The 16736-nt window shown below is 40.5% G+C and overlaps 1 protein-coding gene across 1 annotated transcript; it reads left to right on the top strand.

The window, feature by feature from the left end:
- Positions 1-2695: 2695 nt before the first annotated feature.
- mttp (microsomal triglyceride transfer protein) lies at positions 2696-16736 on the top strand. Its single transcript, XM_080464135.1, has 18 exons — positions 2696-2816; positions 4375-4562; positions 4705-4848; positions 6916-7023; positions 7135-7251; positions 7341-7480; positions 7567-7717; positions 8527-8684; positions 8832-9000; positions 9411-9518; positions 9957-10169; positions 10263-10474; positions 10595-10692; positions 10854-10975; positions 11071-11298; positions 12239-12363; positions 16023-16193; positions 16295-16736. The coding sequence occupies exons 1-18, from the start codon at positions 2756-2758 to the stop codon at positions 16440-16442; spliced, it is 2661 nt and encodes an 886-aa protein (XP_080320261.1). The 5' UTR covers positions 2696-2755; the 3' UTR covers positions 16443-16736.

Here is a 16736-nt window from a genome sequence, read left to right on the forward strand (position 1 = left end):
ACGCAGCAGGAGAGGTGAGCAAACAAAGAACCGGTGTACATGGAGTTGTTGTCTGGATGTTACACATACAATGAGGATTCAGGTATTCCAAGTGATCCGATAAAGAGGAGACAAGTTATGTTTGCTGTTTAGATACCCAGCTTTGATAAGACTGAGTGTTTGCTCTGTGTTTCAGTACTGAATGCAAACCTGTATGTTGACCTTTGGCCAAATGACTTGGTGTTTCACTTCTACCTCTGGTGGGTTGTTTTCTTTGACACCGAGAACAGCAGCACCATGGTTGTTTTCACTGATGTAATCAACTCTCTTTTCTCTAATCAACTTCCTTTAGTCATCTATATGTGCTAAATCTATGCCTACCCCCGCCCCGAACCTTGCTCATGTGGATTTGTTGGGTTTCTCTCTGTTAAAAGTGCCTAAAAATGACTGTGTTGTATTTGGTGCTATACTGTATTTCTAAAGTTGGATTGAATAAGACTTTTCACCATTCACCAGCAAAAATACTGAGGAGCAGAATATTCTTTGTGCAATTAACTTATGTGTATTTGATATATGTCTCTGACATAAATTGATAGCTATTCATATGACTATTATTAGAATATTTTAATCAGTTTTTAATAATTACTACAAATTTTAATCACTTTTAGACCCTCTAGTCTTCAAATAGTTGCTTGGTTCGGCTTACTGAGCAGTATGATGTGAGGTTACTGTCTATTGCCATGTTAAGAAAATGTATTATTTTGCTTATACACTGGCCTTTCATCGTCTATTATCACAATATTTGTAATAATTTAATTCTATTCAGATTAACTTTGCATAAACTCGTTTAACCTGTAATTTCCTCTTCTGAACATCTGGAATTTGACAGTCTCATTTCATTTCTGTGCACCTCACTGTATCTTTTCATCATCCCAAGATCAGCAATGACGGCCATCTTCTGTTTGTGTGTTTCTAAAAGAGTCACTGTAGAAATTGCTCCTATTACTTTGTCTTGGGCACAGCTCACTGCTACAGTCGGTCATCGGCATTACAAAATATAATCAACAGAGCGGATTCTTAAGTGTGACTCTTCTGTACATGGTGAGAATAATCAGAAAATGAGAGTTGGTGTCGGTATTGGAGGAAGATTACACAATCTTAGATGAGGTGATCTTCAGCTGCTCACCAGAAGCAACTTCTTCAGAAGCTCCGGGAGAGAAAACCGTCCGCAGACAAACACTGACATCCACTGGGTGTAGCCGGTGTTGCTCAAGAATGTCAGTGGATTAAAATCTACTCGTGCAATGAATTTGAAGAAAGCTTTGACATATTTTACTTCACTGGAGTATTTTTATTTTACATTGAACATCACAGAGGAATTTTCAATTGCAAAAAAATAAATAAAAAATGGATGACCAATATAATGTTGTTATTAATGATACTTTTGTATTATTTGGTCAAATTTGAACCTTCAGTTTCATCGGTATCTAGCGATTGTGTTTGACTGGATTGTGTTGTATAATTTTATTTATTTATTAAGATAATTTAGATCAGAAGACACATGCAGTTGATCTCAGTTGTGATTGACCAATAAATTAATGGCATAACCCATCTTCCCAATCATCTTCTATAGCGACTTTATCCAAATCAGAGTTGGATCCTATAATCTCTAACGTTTCTTTTTTGGTTAGCTTTTTTTTTTTTGTGCAAGAAAGAAAAAGTATATATCTCAGTTGCCACTGAAATTGTGGTTAAATTGTACAGTAAGTTTGAATTTACAAACATCTTCGTCAGCATCTTGCTGTGACTTGTTCAGCTCTGGGTCTCGTATCCTGTTACACAACATTTGAGTGTTTTGGTTGCTCGTCCACACAAACATTGCGATTCTCTGAAAACAACACTTTATGAAAGCAGCTTGCAGATTGCAATGTTTCCAAACACACCGACCGAGGTTTTCATTACTTCTTTGTCATTTTCTAATGTCTTGCAATGTCAGTGGGCCATATTTGGCCTCTGGGGGGGCCCTGATTTAACCTGCAGGCTTTATGTTTGATATGAGCTCTGATCTGAGTGTGTTGTGAAGACTTCTGTGGGAAATATTGAACAGACCACACACAGCTGAGAGTTTCTAAACCTTCTGGCTCATTGACATGTTGTAATTTGAGAGGAAGGGGTGGTCCCTCTCTCACAGACCACTGCCCACTTCCTCTCAGCCAAGACACAAAGTATCGACTGTTTTTGATCATAGAAATGAGGTGAAAGGTATCCAGCACGAGGACTTCTCTCTACAAACCTCCCTGTGAGTAGAAAAGCTGCTTTTGCAACCCCCCTCCCCCTTTTTAATCAATTTTAAATGTACCTTTATCATGTAGTTTAGATGAAAGCAATAAAGCAGCACAGACAGTGTGAGTCACTCACTCATCTGAATGGAATCCATCAGGTAATCTCATTTATTTCTCTGATAAATCAATCACAGGTCTGTGCGCAGACTCACACACCGCCTTTAAAAAGGAGCCGCAGTGGCTCCATCTATCAATAACGCAAGTTCCTGTCAAATCTGTGCGCTTCTGCCTCCTGAGTTAATGATTTGCAGGTTATCTCGTACTTTAGTACTTGAGCGTGGAGTTTGGAGTCTGCCCTCCCCTGTGATAAAACATAATAGGAGAAGCCCGGACTTGCTTTGCCTTTCTTGTGTGGCCCCTCGGAGCCTCTTCAGCCCCCTGACTCCCTGTTCTGTCCCGGTTTGTTTCCCCTGGCTGCAGACAGAGGACACACAATGTTGACTCTCCTTGTGCTCCTTCTATGTGCAGCGTGCTCTGGGTCAGCTTCTGCTAAAGGTGAGTTGACTGGTCCTTGTGACCCTTTCTTACACGATTAGACTCTGTTGTGTTGCTTTGTGAAGGATGGATTACTTCACCTGGTTAGAGGGAGAGTAATACTTTATATTCAGAAGACATTTGTCCAAATGTGACCTTTCTGCAGCAAAAGAAAAAGAAATTAAAAATCCCACTCTTTCTTGTCCTGAAGCTTCACCGTGGACTAGAAGATCTAGAAGTGGATCTTTCTGAACTGTGTCTCAGAGAAAAACAAGCAACTAACTAGAGTTTCCAGAAAGAATGCAACCCAGAAAACAGCTCACACATTCATTATCATTGTCGGGTAGTTTTCATAGAGAACTGCTTTGGTGACATCGCTGACTGATAAGAAAGTTAAACTAATAAAGCCCAAGAAAAATACGTTTAGTCTCTGTTGGTGTTTTATATTTGGTCACATGTGTTGGTCAAAAGCTGACATGTTTTCAAAAAAATCTTTATTGTTATTCCTGAAGATGAGTCCAACACTACACTAGTGACGAGTGATGAAATCAAATACTGACACGTCAGTATGTCCTCCCTCATGGCCTACTGTCATATCTCCCAGGAAACTCCATATTAATAGAGCAGAGGAGAGATTATGACACCCAGACAGACGGCCGCTGATTGAATCACTTCAGCTGAGTTGTTCTCATCCTCGTCTGTTTAAACCTGACAGGAAAAGCAGCAGGAGGTCGGCTTACAAGCCATTGTGTGAGACTTCTAAGATTACAGAAAGAACCTCCAGAAAAAAAGGGCATGTATCATATTACTCTCATGAATTTAGCTCAGTCTTTCGTCGATGAATTCTCATTCATCCAGATAGGAAGTCTCTAACAGCAGATATTGGTCAACTGGACTTAGAAGTTGTTTCAGTTTGCTTCGAGAGATCTTTAGTTGTTTTAATCCAGTGCAACTGCAAGACCAAGTTATTTTGTCTTAAACTCACAACCCCTTTCAAAAGTTTTAATTAACGTCTCCTGTGAAGTAATGATTTGAATTAGCAGCACAGATGTGGTGTGAATTTGTCTAAGTTGTAAATATTGATCATGTCCTGTTGGGTTCATTCCTGTTGGAGCTCTGATAGGTGATATTTTGGAAGTTACTATTCCGAAACAATCTTTAAAAACATAGAAGGCACTATCTAAACTGTGATTAAATAATTACTATGTCGGACTGTTTGATTATCAGCAGCGAACAGACGCAGTGGGACGAAATAAACCAATACAGAGAGAGTTTCAATAAATAAATGAAAAATCACTGCTCACAACCTTAAGAATTTGGGGGAAAAAAATGTATGAATGATTCAAGGCTGTAGTTGATTACTAATTTCAAGTTAGTATTCACTCTGTAATCAGTTGTGCCAAAATGCACTCAGAAATATGAGAAAAAAGAAAGAAAGATCAGCACTAAGGAGAAGCTCCAGTTTGAATCAGCAAAGAAACTGAAAGCATAAAAATAAAAGCCAGACATCTAATCCTGGCTCGTTCTGTGGTTTCTTTGTTGTGTTTGTTGACCAGCCGCGTCTCCTGTGTTTCTTCAGGTGTTGCTGCCGGACCCCGTCTGAACAACAACCAGCTGTACAAATTCAAGTACGCCACCGAGGTCCTGCTGGACAAAGCCCGCGGGTCAAAAGAGGGCAGTGCTGGCTACAGGATCTCCAGCGACGTTCATGGCAACCTGGTTTGGAGAGATCCGGGCAACAAAGATGACCAGCTAATTCAGCTGGTGGTATGTGAGAAAGGACATGATGCTGTCATATGTTAAATACTCAAGTGACTTTTTTTAAAAGTTGCATTCAGTGCTGCATGCCTCTTGTTTCCTCACAGACAATAAACAGTGAGAAAAAGGCTAACAAATCTCTCTTCAACAGATTTCAAACTTAAGGATTGAGCCTGTGTCTGACAGACCGGAGAAGAAGAACTTCCTCCATGGAACTACAACAGAAAGCATTGTGGGGAAAAACAAACTCGCTGCCCTGACAAAACCTTTCTTTCTGCATCTGAAAAATGGAAAGGTAGGAACTTGACATGTCTCTCGATGTAACCGCATCATGAAGGCAACTCCTTCTCCTCTTGCTTAAAGGTTTTGTTTTGAAATGATGAAGCCGTTGTGAATTACAGGGTCAATTTTACACCAATTACTATGAAACTGCATTTCACCCCCTCCTGCAGTTAAAACCAGTTCTTGGTCTTATGCTGAATAATGCGTGATATTTATGTAATGTTAGGAAGGTTTACTTCCGGTGTTATGTTTGTTTTCTTGAGAGGAAAGGTGAATGGGATTACTTTCAATGTGCTGGAGTGATGATGCTGGCGGGGGAAATACCAGCGAGATGTGAATGAGTACAAAGGTCAGCACGTTCTGTCAGGCAATGACTGAATGAATGAGATTGACATGCAAAGACTGTTTGGCTCATTGAGATCGCTCGAGCTGTTTGGTGTTTTTGCAGTGGTATACAGCTTACATTCCAAGTCTCATTAAAACACATTGCCGAGTCAAACTCAAGGAGAAGTTCAGTGTTTCTGATGAAATTGTGTGTTTTATAAAGTAGGTAAGTGCATCTGCTTCATATGTATGCCAGGTTGTTAAAGAATTAACATTAATCTGCAATTCTTGAACAAAAATGTTGTCTGCAATCAACAACTTCCATTTATTAAACCTTATAAAGCAAAAATAACTTGCTCACAGTCCGTTCAGTTTTTCACAATTAGTAAAGTTTTATTCAGACATTTCTACCGATAAATGATTTCAAATAAAGTTTATTTGCTTATTGCCAATTCTTACTACCACTAAATGGCCATTAACTACACCTTTTGAACCATTAAGAGGGATTGTTTTAGGAAAGGAGCACTTTTATTTCTTATCTCCAGCGTGGTGTGCGGTCAGAGTTCAGGTGTTGGCAGGTTTGTTTTACGACATAACGAGTGGGTAGATACAGATCAATTGCCACACTCAAAATAATATAGTATAATTTAAAAACTACTTGTGATTGCTGCAGTAAAGACAAGCCGAGTAAAAATAAACGATTAGATTGTGTATAAATATGGACAGACATTTAAGCCTAAGTTCATGCAGATTTAGTTTTTGTCACAAAGAAGAAAGTGCCTTCTCTGTTATTGTTGGATTATTTATACCGATGGCAGGCCGTGGCAGGAAAAATACACAGACTAGCTGTGGACAGTCTATTTATGGTGGTCCTATCTGATATTGTGGTTGGGTGCCACAAATAACTTACATACTGTATTGGAGACAGTGTGGGATGATGTAATAGACTACTTTCCACACTCTTGACGGGGACACAGAGTTCACCGTGGAGCCAAACAGAATACATCTCTGGTGTGATGGTATATATTTGAAGGGCTGGTCCAAACCCCCAAGCTGGCATTCGAACTTTGGATCCATTAGTTATTATGGCCCAAAAGCAAATAAAACATGATAAGAGTAAGACAGTTTGACATGTCACTCAAGGACTATTCACGCAGCTCAGGGTGTAAATGGAGAATGTAATGAAGTCAATTTACTATAAAGTCCATCTGATACCGTCGCTCGGCTCACAGTACAGTATATTTCAGCTTACCATGCATGTCAGCCGAAAAGTTTGAGGTAATTTTAAAACGGAGCTGACAAGTTTCTTATTCAGAATTTTAAAAATGATAATTTAAGGAAACCTTACGACAGATTGTCTATGTTTCTATGGAACATATGTCATAAGCAGCTGTAAAGCAATTCAGAATATAAATACATAGTCAGTCACACTTAGAGTTATGTTATATCTGCCGGGGATTTACACTTTTAGAAATTTAATGTGCTAATGCCAAAGTAGTCTAGGTTTGTTTTTGATCTGCTCTTCAAAGAATAACATTTATTCCTGCGTCGATCTCAAATAGTCCTGATGTCATAACGATGCACGCATGCTCACGCGCGGCGGTGTGTCAAGGAAAACCGACGCCTTGATAACCTTAGATGAAGCCACAAAATGACAAAAACAACCTTTTGGTTCACAGTCTCTCAGAACCTTGACAAAACATAGACTGACAGCATAAAAATGAGCATGTTGTTTTCTTTCCCAATTCCTTTGTAGACGAAAGCCATTTATTCCTACTGGGCCGAACCTGCAACCATTAGGAATCTTAAAAGAGGCCTGGCCAGCATGTTGCAGTTACAGCTCAACACTGGAAAGGTTATAGAGGTACGTGGCAGTATGTGAAATGTAATGTTTACATGCATGGAAATGGTAAATTGACTTATTTGGGAGCAGTTAGTCACCATTTTGCCCTGGGACAAACTTTACTTCGAACAGAATGACGTGTCTGGGAGGTGCACGGTGGAATACAAAGCGATAAAAGGTCAAGTAACAAGAACCAAACTCCTCGAGACATGTAAGACGGCAGAGACTGGATTCACCACACAGAGTAAGGTAAGACAGCGACTCGTCTAACTTATACTTAATTTATGAATGGCTGTTCGCAGCTTCCACACTGGCTGTATGTCTAAATCGGTCCCCAGGTCTTGGGTGTGAGCAGGAAGTCCAGCTCTGTTACAGTGTTCACGCTCAACGATGGTTTCATCAGCACCGCCGTGGCTGAAGAGTCACACTCGGTGGCCGTTAATACTCGGAGATCTACAGCTGCTAAAGTCGTGTCCAGGTAAAACATCCAAACTCAGATTTGGCCAGTTGTTTCATACGTCATGATGGGACAACTTGAAATTGTCTTCCACTCCTTTGTTTCAGGCAAACCCTTACATTGTTGGGGAAAGAGGCCGGGCCACTGGAGGTTGCTGGGAAAGATGTCTCCGGGGTCGTCAAATCAATTGATGCCAAACTGGCGGCTGTCGGTATTGCAGCTGACAAGGTCAAATCCAAGTGCAAAGGCTGTCCTTCAGTGAGTACCTGCTCATGTACACATGTAATTCCTACATCGTTTTTTCATTCTTGTTTGCATTTTTCATATAAAGATCTGACAGACTCACTGATCAACATTGTTTTGAGAAAAAGTGAAATTGAACTTGCTTGAAGTGTTGGAACTAAACCTTGTAAACAAAAGGAAACGTACCTACTAGAAATGTCAATAATCATTATCTAATGTGATCCAGCACAACAGCTCTGTAATAGATACCACTTTCAACCACGTTGAGTTTTTTTTAAAAAGACCAATAGATGTGGACAGATTAAAACATGTCTTCTAGTGTCCAGAGGAGAGAAACACTTTGATTTATTTAGGAGAAATATGATGACAGGAACTGGCTTCTTTTATTCCTGAAAACAGATGTTACAGGTGAACATTTGAAACAGATGTTTACTCCCAGAATTCATAATGCAGATTTTTGGAAAAAGTGCAATATATACTGCCTTGCTTACAGTATCACAGCGTAACTTGACGTGTCAAATCATGATTCCCTTACTCAAATATGTGTTGTTTTACTTTACTTTACATGGCAGACTCTTTCCAGTACAGCTAACCTTATATGAACTCTTACATATAATTACATCATGTAAATTTTGCTTAAAATCTTTCATGACGTCCTTCTGAAATATGCAAAGGGAACCAAGCTGACTTGTACAAGTCCTTATTAAAACGCGACTCCCGACATCGCGGTATTTGTAAACAGATCCTGTGTATTTCTGTACAGTAATGACTGACTGAAGATGATCTGTCTTCTAATGTTTTCTCCCCTGTGTTCTCCCTCTTAGCTTTTTGAACATTGGCAGGCTGAGAAGAAGCAGCTGGAGCCAGCGAGCCTGTCCAAGGCCACGGCTCCTCGCAGCTTCCTGGCCCTCATCCAGAGCATTAGGAAGGCGTCTAAGGATGAGATCCTCAAAGTGCTGAACAGTGCTAGCAAGACATCTCTGTAAATAAGATCATCCATTTTTATTTTTTTTTTCTTTCTTTGACCTTAACTTTTGTTTACTGCCGACCAATTGACGATATCTTGATTATTTCAACGTTTAATCCCGAGGCGTTCTTGCTCTGTCTGACTTGCTTCTGCTGGTTTTAGACCTCAGGTGGTGGATGCTGTGACTTCCTCCCAGACGTCTGCGTCTCTGGATGCCATGCTTCAATTTCTTAACTTCACTGACGCCAAAGGCTTGGTTCTGCAGGAGAGATTTCTCTATGCGTGTGGCTTTGCCACCCATCCCAATGAGAGAGTGCTTCGGGCTCTGTTGGTGAGTACCAAAGAAACAACTTTAAATGGAGTTTAATTAGTTGCACTTTCTTGAAGCCGGTTATGTGTTTTGGTTTACCAGGATTTAAGAAGATGATGCGATTGTCTTTGGGATTACTTTTTTTTTTTCTTCTCTTCTTTCTCTTTTGATATTTTTTCTCCACTTTGGGATAGCCACAGTGGACCATCTTCTTCTGTCTCCTGTATCCTTCTTCCTCACAACAATCTGTCTAATCACTGCATCCATAAGCCTCCTCGCCGGCCTTCCTCTTCTCCTCTTGCCCTGCGACTTCATCCCCTTCTAATCATCCTGAAATTGCCATCATGACTCAATATCCCTGAGCTCTGCCACCATCCAGCTCAGCCTCTTATTTTTTTTTGACCTACTGATGAAAAATCTTTTACTTTCAGGATATCTTTAAAGGAAAGATCGGCAGCGCTGACATCAAAGAATCAGTAGTGATCATTATGGGAGCCCTGGTACATAAACTGTGTCAGAAAGGAGAGTGCGACTTACCGGTGAGTTTCCAGGAGCATACTGGTGGCAAAAGTACTCACATTGTTTACTTGAGTAGAAATACAAGTAAAAGTGCTGATTCAACTTCTTCACTGAGGCAAAAGTAAAAAACTAAAGAAAAGGTTCTCAGATATACTCAAGTAAAAAGTTAAATTATATATATTTTTACTTATATTCAAACACTTTATTTTTAATAGAAGGTGGGAAGACGTAATAAGACAGTTTGTAGAATGTATAGAGAGAAAAAATACAAATCTTCAAATGTATAAAATGGGAAAAAGTAGCAAACTGCAAGTACTTTACCTGCTACCTTTGGATATAAACAACATGTTATAGTGAAATAAAACACTGTACTGATCTCAAAAGTCTAACAAAGATCAGATAGTGTGTATGAGGAGCCCGACTCAGTGATGATCTCCCGCTGTGTGCTCTTCCCTCAGACCATGGTGCAGGTGAAGAAGATGATTTTAGACGGCCCTGACAGCACAAAGGTTGAGTCCGAGGTTCAGATGTTCCTTCTGGCTCTGAAGAACTCTCTTCTCCCCGAGGCCATTCCCATTTTTACCAAATACGCAGAATCAGAGGTGGGCGCTTACAGCACCATCGCCCTCACTGCCCTGCAGAGATACGACGCCAGTCTCATGACCAGCGAGGTGAGACATGCTGCCAGCGGCGTTCTCTTTAATGACGCTCACTGCTATGTTGAAGCACGTGGAATGACAGAAAACACCATCCTATGTATTTAGGTGAAACGGACAGTGAACAGGGTCTACCACCAGAACCTACGAATCTACGAGAAGAACGTGCGAGCCGCCGCAGCCGACGTCATCCTCAGCAGCAACCCTTCGTACATGGAGGTCAAGAATCTGCTTCTGTCCATCGGAAACCTGCCCCATGAGATGAACAAGTACATGCTGTCCAAGATCCAGGACATCCTCCGCTTCAATATGCCAGCGAGGTGTGTTAACGTGAAAAGACCAGACGATGCAATCAAGGCACCAAATACTTTAGGGATTTAAAGTCACACATCAAGTATATTAAAACCTTGTACATTCAATGTCTTTTTGCTTTTATTCAGCAAAGTAATGCAACAAGCTATGAAAGACATGATTTCCCACAACTATGACCGTTTTGCCAAAGTTGGGTCTTCGTCTGCATATTCAGGATTTATGGCACGTGAGTACAAACAAAAGAAATTCATCCTTTAATATTTGAAGCTATAAGATTCTTAACACCACATTTACAAATGTAATTTATAAGTCATGCTAATGATTTAATACCGAGCTTGATTTTTATAATCAAATAAACATCCTCTAAACTCTGTCCCGTCTGTGCAGAGTCCGCTGACATGACCTCCACATACAGTTTGGACATCCTGTATTCAGGCTCTGGGATCCTCAGAAGAAGCAACATGAATATTTATGGTGCAAGTAAAGGATCAGTGCTTCACGGACTCCAGGTAAACAGGCAATTAAGGATTAAGAATTTATAAGTAACTTCCTAGTAGAATTAGTGACACTAAAGCTCAATTTGGATTTTCCTGTTGTCTTTCAGGTTGCAATTGAGGCCCAGGGACTGGAGTCCCTGATCGCAGCCACACCTGATGAAGGGGAAGAAGACCTGGAGTCATTTTCCGGCATGTCGGCGCTGCTGTTTGACGTCCAGCTGCGACCTGTCACCTTCTTCAAGGGCTACAGTGACCTTATGTCCAAGATGTTCTCCATGACCGGAGAGCCCATGAATGTCGTGAAGGGTCTCATCCTGTTGTCGGATCACTCTGAGGTACGCTGCCACACCACTTAGAGTTGTTGGTCCCATAACCATTTATTCTCTTTAAAACTGATTTTCAGATGCATCTTTGGGGAAAACATTAACATGGATTATTAAAACACAAACACAAATGTATATTTGATTGTTCAGGAAAAGTGATTGGCCTGGTTGTTGTTACATGATACCTTCAAGACGGTGTGAGGGGCAGAATATGACAGGGGAAATCATGGTTGAAGAGCTGGAGTGCAATCTTTTAAACTTAATGTTACTTTAATTAACTCTTATGAAGTGTTATAAAAGCTTTTCAATGTCATGTCTCAAATATAATTGTAAGAAATGTTGTTATATTGCAACCAACTGAAAACAGCCCATTTCCAGGCCTATAAGGGAACCTACGGTGGCCATAAAACCTTTGAACACCCTAAAAAAACATAGGAGTTGTAGATTCAGTTGCCTGTGAACAAATGAAAAGGTGGTTATGAACATTAAATAGATTTTCTCTGACACCAGCTCCCCCTACATCCAAATAATCACGATAAAACACTGACAACAGAATAGTCCGATCAGAAGATGTCATATGAGTCATAGCGGCTGGCACAAGCTGTCTGTATTTGGAGAGACATGCAAACAGCGCGCGCACACAGATAGTCAATGATCACATTTAATAGCTTCAGTCGTTGACCAAAATAGGGTGAATGTCAGCAGTGTCTCAAAGCGTAAAGCTGATATAAGGGTGTAGTAATGTCAAGCACTTACACGCTCATGAATTTGGAGTAATTATCTTCAATATGATTATTACAGTGTTTTAAATCTTTTTGAATAGACCACTAATAAATGCAGGCCTAATTGTATATATAAAGTTGATTTTAAAGACTTAGCTGTTAATAAAATGTGTTTTGGGTTTTTTTACGCGAAAAAGTGTTTTTATTTTGTGTTTGCGGCCCGCGTGCAGGTGATCCAGCTGCAGTCTGGTCTAAAGGCGAACGTCGAGGTTCAGGGAGGTCTGGCCATCGACATTTCAGGAGGAATGGAGATCAGTTTGTGGTACAGGGAGTCCAAGACCAGTGTCAACAACAGGTATGTTTCATGGAGCTCGATCGGGGCGTCTCCAGAGCCTTTACATAATGTTACATGCAAACGCATGTGGGTCAAAGGTTAAGCACAGTCGTGGAACATGATAAACGATCTCTCGTAGTTTGTAGAGTACTCGAGGTACAGTGTGATGCAACACACTCGCACACTCAAAGGCCCCGTCTGATAGACAGACGCCTCTTTAGTAAAAACAATCATTGTGGTGTAAATTTAGACATTTCAGCCATGTTTCTCTCGTACAAATAGATCACTGTTGATGTTGGATTTACGTGAACTTTAGATGGTCTATAAGTGTTGTCTGGACCATTTGTTCCACCAACTCGCTGGACTCGGTCCAGCATTGTGCCTCACACCTTTTTCACTTGTCTGTTTGTGTGGACATGACATCAGACCTGTCTGGTCCTCTATTTTAAAACGCAGCAGTTGATGGTCAACAGTAGCGGCTGAAAAGGGAGCCCATCATCATGCTGGTATCAGTTTGCTCTCGGCATCTGGTGATGAAATGGGGTTTAAAGAGTAATGTCACAAATTTTTTAGTATTGAAATGCAGTTTGATTTCATATCGAATATCTTTTTCTCATCTCTGGAGCAATAACATTAAGCTATTTAATGTGACTACTATGTTTGATGCATGATTTAGTGAAGTAGACGCAGGGCTTTCCGACTCATGTGAAACACTTGAAAATGTACGTCTGCTTTATTATTTTATTCTATAAAGTCGATGGCTGCTGGAAACTTCGCCAGCAGAACTATTAATTGACTGTGCATTTAATCACTCCAGTCAAAGCAGGATTAGTTTTTTTTGTAGCTGGATCAGTGTCAAATGATTGCAATCTGAATTCACATTTTCAGACAAAATGTACATAGAAAATCAAGACTGATGCAAAATAGGAATCGCAGCTTCTCAAAGCACTTTAAGAAGCTACATTTTATTCTGTTCTGTTCTGTTGAGTTGTTTGACCTGCACCACCAGGAATCTCAATATCCTCATGTGGCCACTCTGGGTAATTACCTTCCCACCCCCTAATCTATCTGTAATTGCATTTAACCAGGAGTGCAGAAAGCAGTGATAACTATGGTAATATACAGTCGTTGGCATTGCTATTAGTAACGTGGCTACAGGTATGTACAGGCTGTGACTGTTTCTATGTACAGTTAGAATAATTTTTGCAGTACATGCTGTGGTGTAATTGTGTAATTACTGAGGAGTACAGTGTGCATAATACTGCACAGACATATTTGATTATGCATTATTGGCAGAGGGAGTTGGACCGAAGATAAAACGCTCCTCCGCCTTCCAGAGGGCAGGAGGGCAAACAGTCTGTGTTGCAGCGGTCTTATTTGATGTTTATTTCTTTCATCAAACAATGTGTTTCTGTAGCTTTTACATTATGATGCTTCTTATCTTGGTCATGGCACATTGCCAAAATCTATTTTCTAATCTTAATATGATTTCCGTGCCTAAATAAATGGCTTTTTAAAAAAAAATGTAATAAAAAAAATAAAAATTACAAGCGTTTTACCTAAATTTTAAATTCTTAGTAGGATTCAACAGTTTCTGAAAGAAGCACTTGAAGAAAGTTTAAGTGATTTTATGCGACTCCAACACAGTGATGCAGCATTAATGCCTGGAAATGTGAGAAACAGAGGTCTGGCTACAGCAGGTGTGAAAGCTGTTGGATTTATGTTTTTTTGAAATGATCCGGCGGTCTCAAGACCTCCATCGGGGGTCACAACTTGAGGATTATTTATGTGCAGGGGAATGGCAGAGGCAGGTGAATGGATCAGCATAGTTGTACCTCGTCCACTCTGATAATAGACAGGCAGTCTATCTATAGCAACAGAACAAACCACACTGGCATCTCTGCCAAGGCATGCCTGCATGGGCAACGTTACAGAGGTTGGATTTTCAACTGGTTGGCACTCACTTTGATTTGAAACTTAAGGGGAAGTTGTTACATGCTGGTGAGCGCCACTTGTCGGCGTCTCAGCTTTACTCTGCGTAGGAGACGCCGTACAAACTGTGCTGTACCAACTCACTGGTCATAAACAAGCACTGCATTGCGTGGGTAGCTTGATAAGGGATCCAAAAAATATTTAGTTTTCCAGCTGACTGTTAAATGTTAAAATAACATTGACTTCTCTTGTTCTTCTTGACAAGTGGCTGTGATCTTAATAAAAGTAAAATTATTTGCCAAAATAAAACATATCATGTATATATATAGTTCTAATGAACATAGATTTGATCCTTTATGTCAACTCGTCTAAAAATTTAAGAAATGATGTAGTTTCAGAAGATTTCACATATAAATCTTATTTCTAGGATATAGTACTTCACATCAAACGCCCAGCAGTAATTATCCAGGGAGGCTGCACAACCTTCATATCACATCATAGTCAATGCTTCTTTTTTTTTCCTGGATCAAATTGTCAAACTTTAAAGGTGCAAATGTCAGCAACCGCAGTACTGACAAAAGAAAGCCAGGCAGGAGGAAACAGCAAGACATTAATACCATTCCAACAACAAAACCTCACATCCGGGCACGCGTCCAACCAAGAGCACCAAAGTGTTGGAGTAGCACACCAGTCATACTCGGCTCATTTTTCAGACTTTCTCTACTGTTTCCAGTGCAACGCTATCAAACTCATTGTGGTTTCAGGAGCCACATGCGGCCCAATGTTTTCTTGTGTGGGGCGAAGCAGTAACAACTCTCAATTTCTCTCTTGTTTTAGTCCCAGGGGGTGAATTAAAAGACAGTTTTGAAAAGGTGAATCTAGTGAAACGAATGCGACTTATTACATTTGTCTTAAAAGTACTTTTGAAAGTTTTAAAATTGCAGCATGGGGAGGTTTTGGTACTGGAGGCCATGTATTTGACACTCATGTTCTAATGAATTCAGAGTCTGCAGTGCAGTAGGATCTCATTCGGTTAAAGTTGGAGCTGCCACGCAGAAAACACATCAAGGCTGCAACAGCACAAGTTAAACCAACAAAGAATTTAGTGGTCCCTTCGGTCTTTACGTCACAACAAAATAGAAACAGAGAACTTAGACGTTCTAAGTTGCTCAATGAAATACGTATTATATAAAACCCAGTTTGGGTATGAATTCCTGTGTTTATAACAACGTTGTAGAAGAGCAGTGAGAAACGGCTGGGAGGACTTTTTCAGCCTGACTGGTGAGTTAGCAGAAGCAGTGATCGCTGCCACATTCAGCAGCTGCCAGCTGCCGCAGGTCATTGTGACCAGGAGATTTCATGCTACTGGATGTTTTTGAACTATGACACCCTGAGCTGAATTCCACCAGCAAAGTGTCTCTTGTTTGACTCCTTCCACATGGCAAATGTATCCCAGTGGAGTAATACAAGCATGGATTTACTTTTCCCGCCGTGTCAAAAGTCATAATCAACCATGACTTGAAAAATTTGATATTGTGATGATTCCCCGATGACTTTTTTAAATATTTTTTTTTATCAACTGATGCATTTGTATACCTGAATTTCAGATTTCTGTCGAGCTTTGAGATTCATTCATTTCAATCAAGAACGTTGGCCTATGGACACGTTGAAGCCGACGATGACTAAAGTCTCTGCACTGATCCAAGTGCAGATCACTGATCTGGCACTTCATGTGTTTGTGTCTTCAGGGGCGCTTTAGTGGTCAGTGGTAACGTTACTGTGGACATGGACTTTCTGCGAGCAGGTGTGGAGGTCAGCTTTGAAACAGAGGCATCCCTGGATTTCATCACCACTGTCCAGTTCTCCGAATACCCCTTCCTCGTCTGCATGCAGATGGACAAAACTACCTTCCCAGTCAGGTATTGTTACCCCCCCCCCCCCCCCATAAAATTGAACAGTGACTATGTAACTCATATTTAGCAAAAAATCAAACTTTTTCCTTGTTTCTTTCTTCTTTTAGTGAACGTCTGACTAAATATGAGAGCCTGTCATCTGGAAAGAGCGTCGTGTCGCGTAAGGATAAAAAGTTCCTCATCCCCGGCTCTGAGTTCCCGCTCCATCAGGAGAACTCAAACATGTGCAAGAAGGTTTTCGACTCCAGCTGGTAGAGAAAACACCACAAACTCTCTGAAGGGGTCACTGCAAACAGGGACAGCTCCCAAACCTCACCAGTGAAAAGGCAGGTCTGCAATACCCGACCAGTGAAATGCCTCCCCCCCCCTAAAAAGAAGCAGTGAAAGTTAGATTATTTCTGTTTGTTTGTTTGTCTGTCTGTCTGACTGACACATGCAATGTTTACATTCCTGAGAGTATTTAAGTCATTTCAGTCTTCAACTTTTTGGTTTAAATCAGGGATTCTTGCATGGTCTTTTTATGGACGTCTTTTAAAATATATTTATGAT

The sequence above is a fragment of the Lipophrys pholis genome, assembly GCF_963383615.2.
Source record: "Lipophrys pholis genome assembly, chromosome: 5".
Classification (NCBI taxonomy): Eukaryota; Metazoa; Chordata; class Actinopteri; order Blenniiformes; family Blenniidae; genus Lipophrys; species Lipophrys pholis.